The following is a 15,878-nucleotide window of genomic DNA, read 5'->3' as shown; positions in this document are numbered from 1 at the left end:
AACGTAATTTACTTTCTATACATCTCGCTCGCACTCGCACATTAGTGCAAACGGGACGTATAGAAAGTAAATTACGTTGTCGACGGCGTTTATGTCAGTGACAAACTGATGGTAACCGTACTGATCTTAGATACGTAAGTATGCGCCATAAACTGGAATAGTAGGTACCTATGCTTCATCTGCATTAGGCTATAGGAACTATCTCAGAAGCAGATCCTCTCGCAACAACGATACAACTTTCCCATGCTCATGAAAATCCAGAATTCCATGGTCAAGGAAACCATCGAAATCATAAAAGAAAGGAATTTCTACTGAACAGATGGGTTTCAGCAGCTCACAAATCGAAATAACCTATCTAAAAAAAGGAAGTTGATAATAGAAAATAGAAGTTATAAAATTAAAACCCAATTCCCATAATAGACGTGAGTGCTTAAACACAATGCACAATTGTATTGCATAACTTGACGTGTAATATTTAAAACATTATAAATAAAATAAATTATTTACTCGTATTATATTAGCTAGTAGCTTAAGCCATTGGAATCCAAACCCTTTGTTTTTTGGAAATATAGTTCATTTTCCTTCGTTTCACGTTTTCAGTAAAAACCGAGACGTTTCAGTGTTAACTCAGCCTATCCAGGCTTTTCATTCATAACTTGCTAAAAATGGCATATGTCATTTATAAATCACATTGGGCAGGACGAGGCTAAAGGCCCAAATGCCTCGCCCCTAAAGTGTCATTCTATGGAACTTGCTAACTATGTAAACAAAAGTCACTAGTAAATTCATCATTGTTTGACAATTTCAATATGGCGGTTTGTTTACATAGTTAGCAAGTTCCATAGAACGACACTTTACACTTTGAGCACCACCAGCCCGCTTGCAAGTGTGCAATGCACATGCACCCGCTGCACACAGCCGCGGTCGCACGCTCCGCTACCCCCGTATATAAGCCTGGCGCAAACTAGCCTTGAACTTCATTTGCACTGCCACCACGTTCCTTGTCCTCAGTACTCGTGAAGTGCGAAATATGTGATTGGACTGTTTGGGAGATAGTGTTGTTTACATGTGAAAATGAAGGCCGTACTGCAAACGGTGAGGATTTTTTATTTTGGCACGCACTGTACTCATTATCAAATATTGCAATCGGTTTGTTTCATTTAATTCCGTACAGTGCATTTCAATTTCGTTATTATTTTGGTGATATGGAACAGGTAAATAAAGTATGGCCGATCGAGCTGTAATTGTAAGGAATTGTATGGGTATAGGTAGAATAGCTTCAATGAAATATTAGGCATAGGTATAGTTTTTTTTTTTACTTACGAACTTTAGTGTTTCTTGTGGCAGGAACATTTCTCTCGCATATTAGGTATTTTATACTTATCGATCCAATATAAACTTTTATAAAATAACTGAGGAAAAAATATTAAAATACCAGCGTCGTAGATTATTATCAGATTTTAATTATGATGACGATCAGATCAACTTCGAGGTCGGTCTTTGAGAAATCGGGGAATATACATACAAAATAATTTTGTACTTAGGTATACATATATGAACATTGCAAGTTACATAACAGCTTGTAAAAAACAAAAAGATCCCGTATAAGTCAATGAACCTGAAGTTAATATTTATAAGTTTTATAACCTACTTAGATATTTGAAGTCTTCGATTTTGGAGTGTTTGTAAAGCAGCGGGTCCCCCGGTGGAATAACAATGGTGGTGGCAAACTGTCATTGTCTACTCGTATTTGTCAATACCACATTTTACATAAAATTGTTGCTCATGTCTGTAAGTAGGTAATTTGTCATAACTGATTTTACGCATTAAATTGGCATTAACGTAGATTTAATATCCCATATACTTAACTTCAACTTGCTTTTTTCATAATTTTTAAGTGTAAGAGTCCGCGGCAAGGTAAGAACTGTGACCCTTAAAGAAGCACTGAAATGCCAGTCGACATACTCGTATAGACGTACACTGAGAGAAAAATCATTAGTAAACTAAACCAGGAATTAAAAAATAGTTCTGTACTGGGGGAAAAAAATGAAGTTTAGTAATAATTATAGACGTTTCACTATTTCTGTAAAGTTTATTTATTTCTACAGACAGCTCAGTAATCCTAAATCTAATTTCAACAAACAGATAATAGAAATTGCAAGAACTAATAGAAATTGCAAAAGTCAATTTGTTCCTATTAGTTGACTCTCCTTGTCAGTAATTCTAGGTGTGTTTTTGTTATCCTTTTCTCTCAGTGTAAGAACTAGCTAGGTAGGTACGTACTTTCCCATAAAGCAAAATTATTGGTCTCACTTACTCATATACCACGTCTTGAATATGTTTTGAAGATATTTTTTTCAATAATTGAGATAAAAAATACTAATTATTAAAAGTTTCCACGAAATTCGGCTAAAATTAGATACAAGTTTTAATAATTGTGACACCATACATTTGTTTCTATGATTGATTACTAAATCAATTGAATTACTTACCCCCAACATTCACCATTCATCTTTATTTACCAGGCTTTGTACTAATGTACTATCTCTTGATGATGGAATAATAATGTTGATTATTACTTAGTATTATATTGTTTAATTACATAAACTGTGTTTATGCGTAGATAAGCGACACAAAATATAATAACACACTTCCTTGGATTGTATATGGTTCCCTTTAAAATTAACTCGACTATAACAATACGGTAGGAAGTCAAACAAAGATCTGTTACATGAAATTACATACGGAACTCAAACGTAACTGACAATTATAAACAGACCAACAATGTGGTTTCTAAGATTATTTATGAAATACGTCGTCTAAACATTGTAGGAATTTTACAGCAGTAGACCAATCATGTTTATAGTAATCATTTACAATTTTCAAAAGAGAAAATGACAGTTCCAAGACTTCCTACAGTCTCAATAGCAGCGTAATGCTCGGCAACACTAAATAACCGCTCTATACTGACAAGCGCCCATTAAAGTCATTAGCTTCAGAGCAATGACCTGACACATGAATTACTGTCTGCAGACATTGAATTAAACTCATCGATTAGTAATACACTAGTGGCCATCAATCAAGTATCATTACTGAACCTTACCGAGTTGGTTGATTATAAAACAACTTAACGCGTTATGTAATTTCGAGAGACATAAGCTGTTTATGAAATTAAAGATTCAGTTGCAGTCGCATACTTACTCTAACATCCAAGGTATAATTTTAAACAGTGAATTATGAACGCGATAAGTAAGTAGTATGATTTGTTATAATTTTATTCTTCGGTTTCACACGTAATTAAGTGTATTATCGTTGATTATTAATGATATTATCTGCTTATGTAACATATACAGACAAAAGAATTGGAATTACATATTTTCCTTTTTTATAAACCTACTCTCGATTTTAAGTAACGGCGGGTTAAAATAAACGCTTTCTATAAACAATAGGTAGACAAAATGTCACTCTGCTACCGTAAAACAGACAGTATTTTTCTCTGTATAATGTCACTATTAAAAATTCATATACGAAGACGCCAGACGGTAACATACCGTAGACCGGGGTGACTTTGGAAAATTTGGGGTTACTTTGATAGATTTAAAACGGCCATAGAATTACCATTATTCATTATTTACTGAAAATGTTCCTGTAACTAGTTAGATTAGGTACTATATATTCATATTCACCTACTGTAAAAAATCTTGCATAAATATATATTATGGCTTAAAAACTAGAATTTTAAAGTCGCCCCTGCATTTGAAAGTCGCCCCGGTCAATGGTACCTTGTAACTAATACCTGTTAAAAATATCTTTACATTTTCATCTAAACATGTAAAATTTTTACGACCACATAACTATTACAACTACGATAACCAGCAGGTTTTCTCATTACTTAACATTCATTTAAATAATCAGGTACAAACTAGCCACACGATCATGGCTGTCGTTAAAATACAGGATGCTCTCAGTTCCTATCCGTTAATTGCACTTGTTTTCTTCCTCTTTCCCCTTCGTGGATTACGCACATTACTCACCACATTGCAGGCCCAGTGCATAAACATGAATATTAACACTATGAGTAAATACTCTGCGCTAACATCAGTTGTGTGACAGTTACTGTTTTTGTTGGATAAGGCTTTTTTGCTCCAGAATTATTCATTGTCGCGTTTTTGTTTACAAGTCAATTAATAACACTTAACTTTCAAAGATTTTCCTCGCGCCCGTTAATTAATATTTGCTATCACTTACCTACTCGAATAAAGTGGTTTATGTTTATGTTTTATTAACAACTTAACTAAGGTGAAAATTCGATGCAGCTACATGCCATTATTAAATAAAATATACTTTATTCCACAAAAAAAAGGCGAACTGAATGCCATGAGGCATTCTCTACCAGTCAACCTTTAGAAATGTATGATATAGATTAAATATTTGTACAAAAAAAGGTGGTTGGACCCTGTAATTATATGTAGAGCCTACATGCAATCGCTTTAAAAACCTCTAGTTTGGCGCTATCTATTTAGCTTTGCAAAAGATTACAACCCTAGACCTCAATGGGGTTGGCCGGTTGAAGTATTTAGCAGATGGCGCCAGCATAGCTTGCCCTGTCAATCCCTAAAATTGTGTCAAAATTTTTGTTTTCTAATGGAATTTTATCCCCTTTAATCCAAATCTCATAGAAAAAGGTGACAGTTGCCAACCCCATTGACCCGAGCACTAAGCGTAACACGCAACGTCGTTGTCGATTACCGCATGAGTCATAATAACATTGACTCTTACAGTACCTCAACGTAATACAATACCGTTGTGTTACGTCAATTGCGTGGTGGCTGTGTGGTCGGTGACATTTATATGCCCGATTAATTCCTGAACTCTATTAACTAAGTAGGTATGTATGTACATTTAGTGTGCGCCAGATAAAGAAAACAATGGACAACGATGCTGTCATTAATTTAAAATAGTTTTAATTTTTTTAATAAATACTTACCTAAATAACCCAATCGCACTAAACAATAAATTATTTACTCTATGATTTATGCTTTACCTAAATTAGTTTTAATCACTGAATGTTATCAGTTAATTTGCATAGGTATCTTCTTGAATACTGATCTTCCCTAACAAAAAAGTCTGACGCTGACGGGTAAGATTAGAAAATAAGATTTCTATGAATTACCTAAATAGCCATTTCCGAAAGAGTCCTATTTATGTAGTAAATTATTTCGTCACCAAACAACCAGCACATCCTTTAATCTACTTACTTAATTAATAATTGCTAAATTTTATATATCCAGTTATCCGTAATTGCAAAAATAATCGCAATATCCGCGCAACATAACTGGGCGAATCAACTTTTAGACCGACACTTTTCACGTCTCTGGCGTTACCAAAAATGTCTCTGGAGTTACCAAGAAACACGGTTCTCATTTAAAAATTGTAACTTTATGTCTATCAGAGAGCAAATTGCTTGTTTTAACGTATAATGTAAAATTATATAAAGTAATATATTATTTATAAGCGAAATTTCATATCGAGGACAGATTAGTGTCAGGCTAAAAGTTGACTCGCCCAATTATTGGTTACACACCGGAAACGCAAATGCCAGGTCACCAGATTACGTAAAACAAAGCTCAAACCCATAGGTTTCCCTTTCCTCTTCCCACGTTCCATCAATGTCAAAGACCTAGGAAGGTAGCGAGAAGGCTCGGAAGCCACTTTCCCTGCGCGCGCATCTGGTGAAACGTGACCAGTAAAGGGCAGAGAAACATCCCGCATGCACCCGCGTCCCTGTCGCGCGACCTCTGACTGCAGAATAATGGATGTTATGGCTTTCATGAGTTAGCTAACCTGTTCGTAATCGGTATGCCCCTTAAGGGAAGATGTGAAGATAGCTTTGTTATTTTATCTAATATATAAACTGGCAGCGAAAGACGGTATTTATTAAATGGTCTTGCGATTTAGAATCAATTGTGATTAATTGTGGTTAACTATTTATCTCCCATTGGGGAGATAAATAGTTAAATTATTCTGAAATTCGAATTGGTGTTGTTATATTCTCCAATGTACATAAATATGTGACCCGTTCTTAATGTAGGTATTAAACGTTTTTGGATTAATTTAATTGTCATTGTGAAACATAATAAAATCGGACGCGATATTTTATTAATGTTATGGATATTATAAAAAAGTACAGGGATAAGTAAGACCTACGTATTTTTTTACCAACAGCACAAAATAAAGGAGGGTACCTAATGTATTAAATATAATGATTGGTACCTACTGCTAAATTACCATACCTACTTATTCTATGTTCAAGAAAAAAAATCTTAAAAGAAGACCATAAAAAATAAAAATCACTCTTCTACACACCTACTTACAATGTGGCACACGCCTTTTTTGGTCCATGGGAACTGATTTACATTATTCAAGCATATATCGTAAATTAACAGAAACACTGTTACGTCCAATCCGGTTGCTCTAGGCCAGATGTCACAACGAAAACGAGTTGATTTCGTGGCCTTTCTTCCTTCGGCTGTTTTTTAATGCAAATAACTGGGCTTACTTAATCGTTCGCGTGTCGTATTACATATTTTTGGAATAGAAAAAAGATCAAAACAATGTTACTCAACTAATCTCATTTGATAAGATAAGATAAGATAAGATAAGATAGTTCTTTATTGTACAACCGTGTTACAGAGGTGTTATGTAGTACATGTGAGTTTCAACGGTAACACAACTCGGGTATACAATGGACACTTAAAACTAAGAAACACATAACTATTATACACATACATAGCATATATGAATTATTGATATTGATATTATTATTCTCTTTATTTATTTTTCGTCTTAAGTTAGGTTTGTTATAATATGAATATAAAAGTAAAATATAAAAAAACACTTACAAAACAATAAAAAATACATATAAACACATTATAAAAAACCTAAACTAGGGTGCCGCCGGCAGCGGAGCTTGGCCCAAGCTGCCGGTGGTCAGGGCCGCAGAGTGAGGAACCGACGTACTATACGCGCCGTGTCCAATATTACCGCCTTCTGCATCTGACCCTTGATCCAACCACCCAGCGAGAGTCTCTCTAGGTGTTGGTCGAGACTCTTCGCTATGAGACCGTTCGCTGACACAACTATCGGAACAATGATCGTCGAGTCAACATCCCACATGGCGGTAATCTCGTGAGCTAAGTCTAGGTACTTGCTGAACTTGTCCTTCTCGGCCTTCACGAGATTCTCATCATGGGGGATGGTGACGTCGGCGAGCACGGCCCGGCGCTGCGATCGGTCTATCAACACGATGTCAGGCTTATTGGCGACAATAGTCCTGTCAGTGATGATAGATCGATCCCAATAGAGCGTGGCACGACCATTCTCGAGAACAGGCGCAGGTAAGTACTTGTAGTACGGTACTTCGCGGTCCACAAGGCCGTATAGAAGAGCAAGTTGCTGGTGAATAATCCTGGCTACGAGATTATGTCTGTGCAAGTACTCACCGTTAGCAAGATGAGAACAACCGGAAATGATATGCCTGAGTGACTCTCCGGGACGGCGGCATGCCCGACAAATGTAGACCGTACCGTCCTTCAGGATATATTTCCGATAGTTGTTCGTCATCATCACTTCGTCCGCAATTGCACAGGCAAAACCCTCGGTTTCTCCGAAGAGGTCCCCGAATCGTAACCAGTTCACCGACGCGAGCAGGTCCACATCGGGTCCCGTGAGGGCCTTGTAGAACCGCCCGTGTAGCGCCTTACTCTCCCATGCCGCCTTGCGATCCGCAGTACTTAGTACCACAGGTTTGCGCCAGTTCTCGTTTGCCAAGGAGAGCGGCGTGAGGTTCCTGTCTACTGCCACCACATCACGATGCATCCCACACTCGTTGTTAAGGAAATAATTCCTGAGATTGTACACCTCGCGGTTGTGGAGATCCTTGGCGTTTAGGAAGCCTCGGCCTCCACACTTCCGTGGGATGTACAATCTCATAACTGACGAGCGTGGGTGTAGCATGCGATGTGTGGTGAGCAGTGACCGGACCCTCCGATCCAGGGCGTCCAGCTCGGTCTGAGTCCACCTTAGTATGCCAAAGGAGTATGTGAGAAGAGGCATTACCCAGGCGTTGAAGGCGCGCACTTTGTTGCCTCCTGACAAAAGACTGTTAAGGACTTTTGTGAGCCGACTGAAAAAGCGCTCCTATTGATATTTATTATTAACAAGGTTTTTTCAAATAAATATTATTCTATTCAATTCTATATCTATCTATACACAGTAGACAGTATCATGATTCATGAAGAATATAATTCAAAGAAATCCTTGAGAGAATAGAATTCTTTCTTTATAAGCCATTTTTTTTAATGGCCCATAATAATGAATGGCCCATAACAATGAACTATCTAAGCAACTATGATCAATACACAATATTATCTCAATTCGAACAATGCAGGCCTGGGTTGAGGCAGAGATCACTCAGATGTTGGGGATGTAGTAGACTTGGCCAAAAGTGTGAAATCTAAAAAATATATAGTTTTGGAATTTAAAATAGCTACCTATACGTGTTGGCAAAATGTAAGTACCTAACCCTAATTCAAAAAAGTTCAAAAGTTTTCAAATGATATTAAAGGTAAATCCGTATTTACATACGCTTATAAGAGTTATAAGCTTTAAACGTATGCTTATCTTAAGTACCTACACTACTTAATCGTGATAGGCATATAAAGGTCTTATGCTAGGCCGTTAGAGTATTTCAGATTATAGAGAACTATTAAAGGCTATTGAAATTTGCATGCACATTGAACCACATCAAATGGGAAATTGATTAGCATGGATGTACGGAACTTAGTGTCTCTGACTCTGACACGTCTGCACCTCAGGTTAGAGGTTAATGTAGACTATAATTTGTTTACGATTTTAGCTTTAAGACAGCTATAAGACTTGAAACCATTTGAATCTCATTTATATGCAATAACATAAAAGATGAATACCTGACGAGTTGTACTACTTCAGATGTTATATCACTATTTTAGATCATCTAGATCTTATTGCATTTTAAGTGTATTTGGCATCTCTATTATAATTTGAGTATGATTAAGAAAGACTGCTAAATTGATTTTATAAGCTGATTTGAAATTAAATTAATATTTAATGGCAATTCATAAGGATTGTATAGGTACCTACGTATTATGCATAATGTTGTAAGTTTTCCATTGAGCAATTTTTTATGATACATCATAATATTCGTAGGTAGGTCAGGTATTTTCAGGTATTATATTTTATTTTTTGCCTTTTTTACTAAGATGTAAGTCCTTGTTTATTTAACCATCCAATGACAATATAAAAATAGAGTTTGTTTTTATATTAAGTGTAAAATTAAAATTATTCATATTAATTTGTAGACCGACCGACCAAAGTAACAATAACATACGAAAGTAAATATGTACCTATATTTCTGAATTATAATACCATGTGTTGATATTTTGATCTATAAGTTACCAATAATAGTACCTATACCTACCGTAAAGATCAGAATTAGATACCATAATGATAATGATGGAAAACAAAGTAGTTAAGTTGTGCACGTCTCTCGAACTTACCCTTTCGCAATCATTATTTACTATTTCATCTCAAGCAAGCTGCAGGTAGGTCTAAGATGGTCGTCTCTTTATCATTTGTCACCATGCCTGTCACGTTCTAACAAATATGTAAGTGCGAAAGTGACGCATGGCAGGTGATAAAAATGCGACCACGAGACCGCTTCTGTTCTTTAAGATATATATGTATGATAACAAAATCACCACTGGTGCACCTTTTTAAAAGCGAAAACTTTTAACTTGCTTGTTACCCACTATTACCTATTATATTTTTCCGTAACATTTACTTTCCCCTTTTTCCACCGCATAATTTTCGTGAATATCTTTTGAACATTTCGGACATCCTATGTCCCTTATTAGCAGTATATCTATTATCTACTATTCTATCTATATTTGTATTCGAGTCTTTAGCATAAGTCACGGAATGATCGCGTAGGTAGGCCACAATCAAAGCTCACCTACTTGCCCTTTCATTTTCAGGTCTACACAAGTTGTAAATAGTGAAAAACTTGTTACACCATTGCATAATTTATTCTCTAGCAATCGCTTTGATGAGTCACCGTAGTGCAGCCTCGTAGACGAGCACTTGCCCTTTCAGTTTCAGGTTTAATTATAGGTTACATAGAGAAAATCAATGTAACATTACATAACCTAGGTACGCTGCAACTTGCCGTAATGAGTCACGGTATAATCGCGTAGGTGACAACTTGGCAACTTGCCCTTTCACCTCGGACCCGCACGATAGATACACCCTGCACATTAAATTCTACTTTCTACCCATTATGCGAATCGTTCACGATTCATCGCTACAATTCTATTATAAATTTCTTGGGGCATTAGTCTATGCTCGTACTGAATGATCTTTATTAAATTTAATGAGATAGAATAAGACAATTACTTAGTTTAAATTGATTACCTGAGAATAATGGCTAATTATTTTCAACCGTATGCGGACAAGTATTTTTTTTTAATAAATAGATACTTAGGTACTTAAATTTATATTTTACCAGTCTTAGCATCTCATTCCAAAGTACATATACCGACTGAATATGTACAGAGTAGGTAGTGAGTACGTACGTACTCGGCATACAATTATTAAATGTGAAACTTGTTTAAGTAAAACTACTTTTATAATGAGCTTAATTATAAAACCATTTTGTAATTTACAAAGAATAGCTAGTAGAAAGATATCAAATTGATAATTTTGCACCAATGTCCTACAAACTCATTAATACGAGCCGATGTTAAAACCTATGATAGGCTGATTTGGAAACCACACGCCATCACACGCCATATCATCTAGTAGTGCTCGTTTACCATTAATGTAGAATGAAAATCATTTTGATTTACGTCGATTAGCGAAATTACAGTGAGTGTTGTCATAAATCACAGTGCAATGAGATCACTGGAGTTACGGCTGAGGGGCTACAGCGCTTGTCACTATCGTGTTACAAAATGCCAATCCCACATTCCAGAGCGTCACGCACTGTACGCACTTTTACATTTTTCCCCCTTTTTTATATCCTGTCTGATGTAATTAGTATTTATTATTATATTATTATAGGCGAGTGTTACGGTATTCATTCAGTGTTTACTTGACACATATATTTCAATGAATGAATGAAAAAAAGGAAAGCCTAGGTAAAATGTAATATTATTGTCCATAAACCGTTCGGTATTTCCATTTTGCATATAAATTATGCCTACTAATCGAATACAACTTTTATTATAGGTACCTACTCGTCATTATGAATGTGTAAATTCAAGGAGCGAAAGTGTATAAGTAACTAGTTCCTAATTGCTATCTTGCGATGCGTAAGACCTTAGCATAACCTCGCAACACCCGGCATGGCAAAACCTGAAAGAGAAACTTAGTAGCTCAAACTTGTGAACTATCTCAAACCGAAATACCAGCGTACAACTAATTACTTACGGACCGCTATGGGCCACTTGTCTGACTTGATACCTGCTACAACTTTCCTGGAATAATATTTTATTCATAGGAGTCAGGTGACTCATTTAAATTGTCTTTTTATATGATCTAAGTGCATTTAGAATACTGGTTAGTCTGGTCTGGGTTCGGTTCAGTTCACACCGTGGGTTTTATAATCATTACTGTATTTTAGTGCGTACCTGTAAATACACTTTCATGCATCGTTAAGTTAGTTATTTATGCTTTAGCTCATTCAGTAAGTACTCTAACTCAATATTTACCAGTTGTTTTCTTCGTTTCAGATACGGATACTAGTTATAACCAGTTTAATTATCGAGAACGTTCGCTGTCAGGACGGATTTAGCGATCAGGATCTACTTCGTCTTCAGCAACTCGCATCCAACGATGGTCAAATTGAGACTATCACGAGCTACAGTACCAACATCATCCAGAGGGACCCGAGCAGCCAGTCAGTGAGTTCAGTCAGTGTCCAGTACCACCTGACAGACGACGCGCAGAAAACCGAAGAATACAACAGAGCAGATCGTGGAAGATCTAGAAAAGTTTATCGCATCAAAAATCCCTTTCAACGTCAGTTGGAGCAGGATGACGGGCAAAAAAACGAGGTTCTACAGGACAGCGATTCTGGGGCTAGCAACCAGTATGCGGCAATGCAGTACTCTCTGCCCCCTGAGGAGTTCTTACAGCAGATGAGGGCAGAGAACCAATATTTACAACAGCAACAACAACAACAACAACAACAACAGCAACACCAGCAGCAACAGCAGCAATATGTATCTACCCCCGCTCCCAATCTAAGTTACACTGTAACTCCGCAACCCCAATACCAGTACTCGACAATCAATCCCTCTAATTATGAAAATAACCGTCCTAATCAAATACCACAATTAGAACCAAAAATGTCACACTCGCAGTACCACTCCAGCAACAATCCTTTCCAATATAACGGTCAGAATTCATATTCATATGACGGTGTACAAAGCACCCCTTCACCCCTCTCTTCATACGTATCGACATCTTTACCTAATAATCAATATGTTGGCACTCCAGCAAACACTTACGTTTCTAGCTCATCACCAGTGTTTCTCTCCAGCCAGCCTAATTTACAGCAATATGTTTCGTCACCTATCGCAATTCAATCCAGCTCCCTAGATTATAACAATAACAGGCCTACATCTACAATAGGCAATCCATTTAGTTATGAAAATAATGATTTAAATAAAAAAATTCAAATTGATCATTATGATAACTCTGCAAACGGAATCAGATACCCTAACCCACAGCAGTACCAGAACGAATATCAAACACCCACTTCGTCGCCATCATCGTCTCCTTACACGGATGCAGTCCGCGACAACTGGCAAAATGCTGTAAATACTGGCGTCAATTCACTAACTAAATCCTTACAAGAAGTTTCTCTATCGCAGTATAATAATTCACCATACAATAACCAACAAGATGGTTTATCCGACAATATCGAGAATACGAACAGTGATACCCACCGTATCGGCAATTTAGCATCAGCAAATAATGTGTATATGAACTTCGCACAACCCGATTACCAGGCATTAAGTAATATACGCAGTCGCACCAGAGATATTGAACAAGAAACTGCACAGCCTGGCTACTACTCCCATGGTGACTATGGGTGGAAAATGGGGGATAAGAGACAAATCGCCTCTCACGACAATTACCCATCAGGGAATTTCCCGAGGCAGCAAGTTATGGGGTTACAGCCTGAACAAGCCGTTAGTCAAATGACGTTTCATATGGACACTGGGAAACCATACAATTATGATCAGATTTCGAAATCAGCTCCTGATAATTATGACTCTCAAGAATTTGCAAAAGCCGCTGCTAAAGCCCACGAACAACTAAAACAACAACAAATGTATGGACTTTATCAATCGGCGTTTAATAACAATAATCAAGGAAATTCATATTACAACACTAATGATAAAAAATCTTCACAGCCGATTTTATATGGTAATAACCAACAAGATCTTATTACGGCGTCACCATATTACTACCAAAATGGAAGAGAAAATAACGTTGAATCTAAACCGAAACAACCTTTTGATCATGCTAAAGCATTAAAAAATATAGTACCTATTGATGTCTCTAATGTAGTTCCAAATTCCGATAACGCAAAAACGCCACAACATTTAGACAGCAATAGCAGATACGCTGTACAAAACTACAACAAAGATATAAATGAGCATAATTTGAAACAATATTATAAGCAAATAACTGATGCATACTACAAAGATAAGAATACTGGTTATGGTTACAACATAAAAAGCAGCAAGTCAGAGGATGTCACAGATGAACTTAAGCAGTTAGAACAAAACATACCTTATTACGGTAAACAACCGACGCAAATTCCATCTTATAATCATGACAACAAGCGATACATAGATGGACAAACTGCTATAAATTACGCATCTCAGGCATCTAATAATTACCAAGACAATCAGCAGTCATCTGCAAATATCCCTAACGTCCAGCGCCCCCAAAGTCAAGTTCCCACAGATATAGCCAGTATTTTAAAATTAAATGATATTCCATACAAATTAACCCAAGGATTATCTCCAGATGCTTTACGTCTTCACAGTAATAATTATGATCAGTCAAATATTCCAACACCACTGCCAGGACGACTAAACCAAAATGTTGGCAGTCACCAAATTGACGTGGGTAGTGAAATACTCAGTAAACTAATAGCCAAACAGTCAGCGTACAATCAAAATAGACCTGATATTGATGCTCAAACTGGTGGGTTATTATCGACCATAAATGGTTTTAGAGTTGCAAACCCATTTAACGTTGATCTTAAATTAGTTGCTGAAATGCTGAAAGGAAAAACACCAGGCGATGACACGCATCTGTTGGGATTGCGAGATCAGTTTACGAAACCCGCGCCTATCAAGCTCGACATGTCGCAACTACAGCAGCTTCTGCTTAAAAATGATAATTATGGTGGCCTATCCGCAGTTAGTGACAACCTCAATTCATACAGTAGCCCTTATTTTGATATTTATAACAATGGCAGATTTCCTTATCAAGGTGTGAAATACTCGCGAAGTCAAGAAGAGGAAGAAAGTTTACCTATTGCAGATGCTTCAAACAACTACCCAATTGGTGCAGTCATAGAAACAGATGAGAATGGTCATGAGGGCATGTCTACCATCGATTTAACAGCACAGAGTGATAATACATTAAATAGTTTTACAGAAGATAGGCCTAAGCGACCTTTAACGCACATAACGAGAGGAGATCGGCAGAGACATCCAAATGCGCTTTTACCTGGTCATCATTCACCAAGAAAATATCCTAAAAGTATTGACGAACCCTACCCACTGCTAAAACCACCTCCTCCATCACATTCCAAAGGCAGAGTAAGCCATAGTAAGCACGGTCGCAGACGACGCATTAACAAACCTAAAATTACGAGAATATTGAGAACGGAACCATTGTTTGAAGCTGAAACCTCGAATGAGGAAGTAGATACTGGAATAACGACTTTACTACGAGCCCCAGCCCCCGTCATGGAAGCTAAATCTGATGATTTCAGTAATGAGAAGGAAAGTACATAGAAAGTAAGAACCTACATTTTATTTAATTGATTAACTCTGGTGCTCTACTTAAATTTATACTTATCGGTTTTACGTACTCAATAGGAATTTACTCGTTTCGTATAGGGTGTAATTGTATGCATTATCGTAATGTGTTGTTTTGTTTGTTGTGTATAGATAATTTGTTTGTAATGTCAATAAGTAGAGATATATGGTTTTTGATTGGCATTTATTTAATTTAAGGACTCGCTTAAAACAATTCCCTACATTAAGACTGAAATTAACGTATTGTAAATATTTTTTTCCATTTGTTTTCCAAATCGACTGTTACTAGTACATTATAAAGAATTCTTTACAAAATAATTATTAAGTTGTATTGTAAATATCATCTAATTCTAAACTAAGTGTTTACGAATATTGTATTGTGATAGGTCATTGTAATGAGTAGGCTTAGGACTTTTCGTAGCATACCGTGGTTCTAAAATCCTTGGAGCCGTCATATGTGAAATTTTCGAAGTCAAAGTCAAAAAGTATATACTTACGTATTATACGCTACGAAACGAAATATGCTACGAAAAGTCCTAAGCCTAGTAATGAGTATTTTTTATTATAAGAGTTGTGTACCTTGTTTTATTATATTAAGTTTTACATTATTGTTGAATAAATTAATTGTTAAAAATTTTTTTTAGTTTCAATCAGCAACAAAAACAATAATCTGATAAGCATAAAACTAAAGATATGCGAGAAAATAGAACA

The 15,878-nt window shown here is 36.4% G+C and overlaps 1 protein-coding gene across 1 annotated transcript; it reads left to right on the top strand.

Moving 5' to 3' along the window:
- Positions 1-861: 861 nt before the first annotated feature.
- Positions 862-15,465, top strand: LOC134797151 (putative mediator of RNA polymerase II transcription subunit 26). The gene is made up of 2 exons (XM_063769400.1): positions 862-1,095; positions 11,829-15,465. The coding sequence occupies exons 1-2, from the start codon at positions 1,075-1,077 to the stop codon at positions 15,141-15,143; spliced, it is 3,336 nt and encodes a 1,111-aa protein (XP_063625470.1). The 5' UTR covers positions 862-1,074; the 3' UTR covers positions 15,144-15,465.
- Positions 15,466-15,878: the final 413 nt, after the last annotated feature.

Source organism: Cydia splendana, chromosome 14 (assembly GCF_910591565.1).
Source record: "Cydia splendana chromosome 14, ilCydSple1.2, whole genome shotgun sequence".
NCBI lineage: Eukaryota > Metazoa > Arthropoda > Insecta > Lepidoptera > Tortricidae > Cydia > Cydia splendana.
This window is presented reverse-complemented; position numbering and strand designations above follow the sequence as displayed.

What these genes read in the sequence shown, in the direction of transcription:
- LOC134797151 (XM_063769400.1), top strand. Translation starts at nt 1,075, where the DNA reads ATGAAGGCCGTACTGCAAACG. An exon ending in TGAAGGCCGTACTGCAAACG is followed by an intron (nt 1,096 to 11,828) that starts GTGAGGATTTTT and finishes TCTTCGTTTCAG; the next exon opens with ATACGGATACTAGTTATAAC.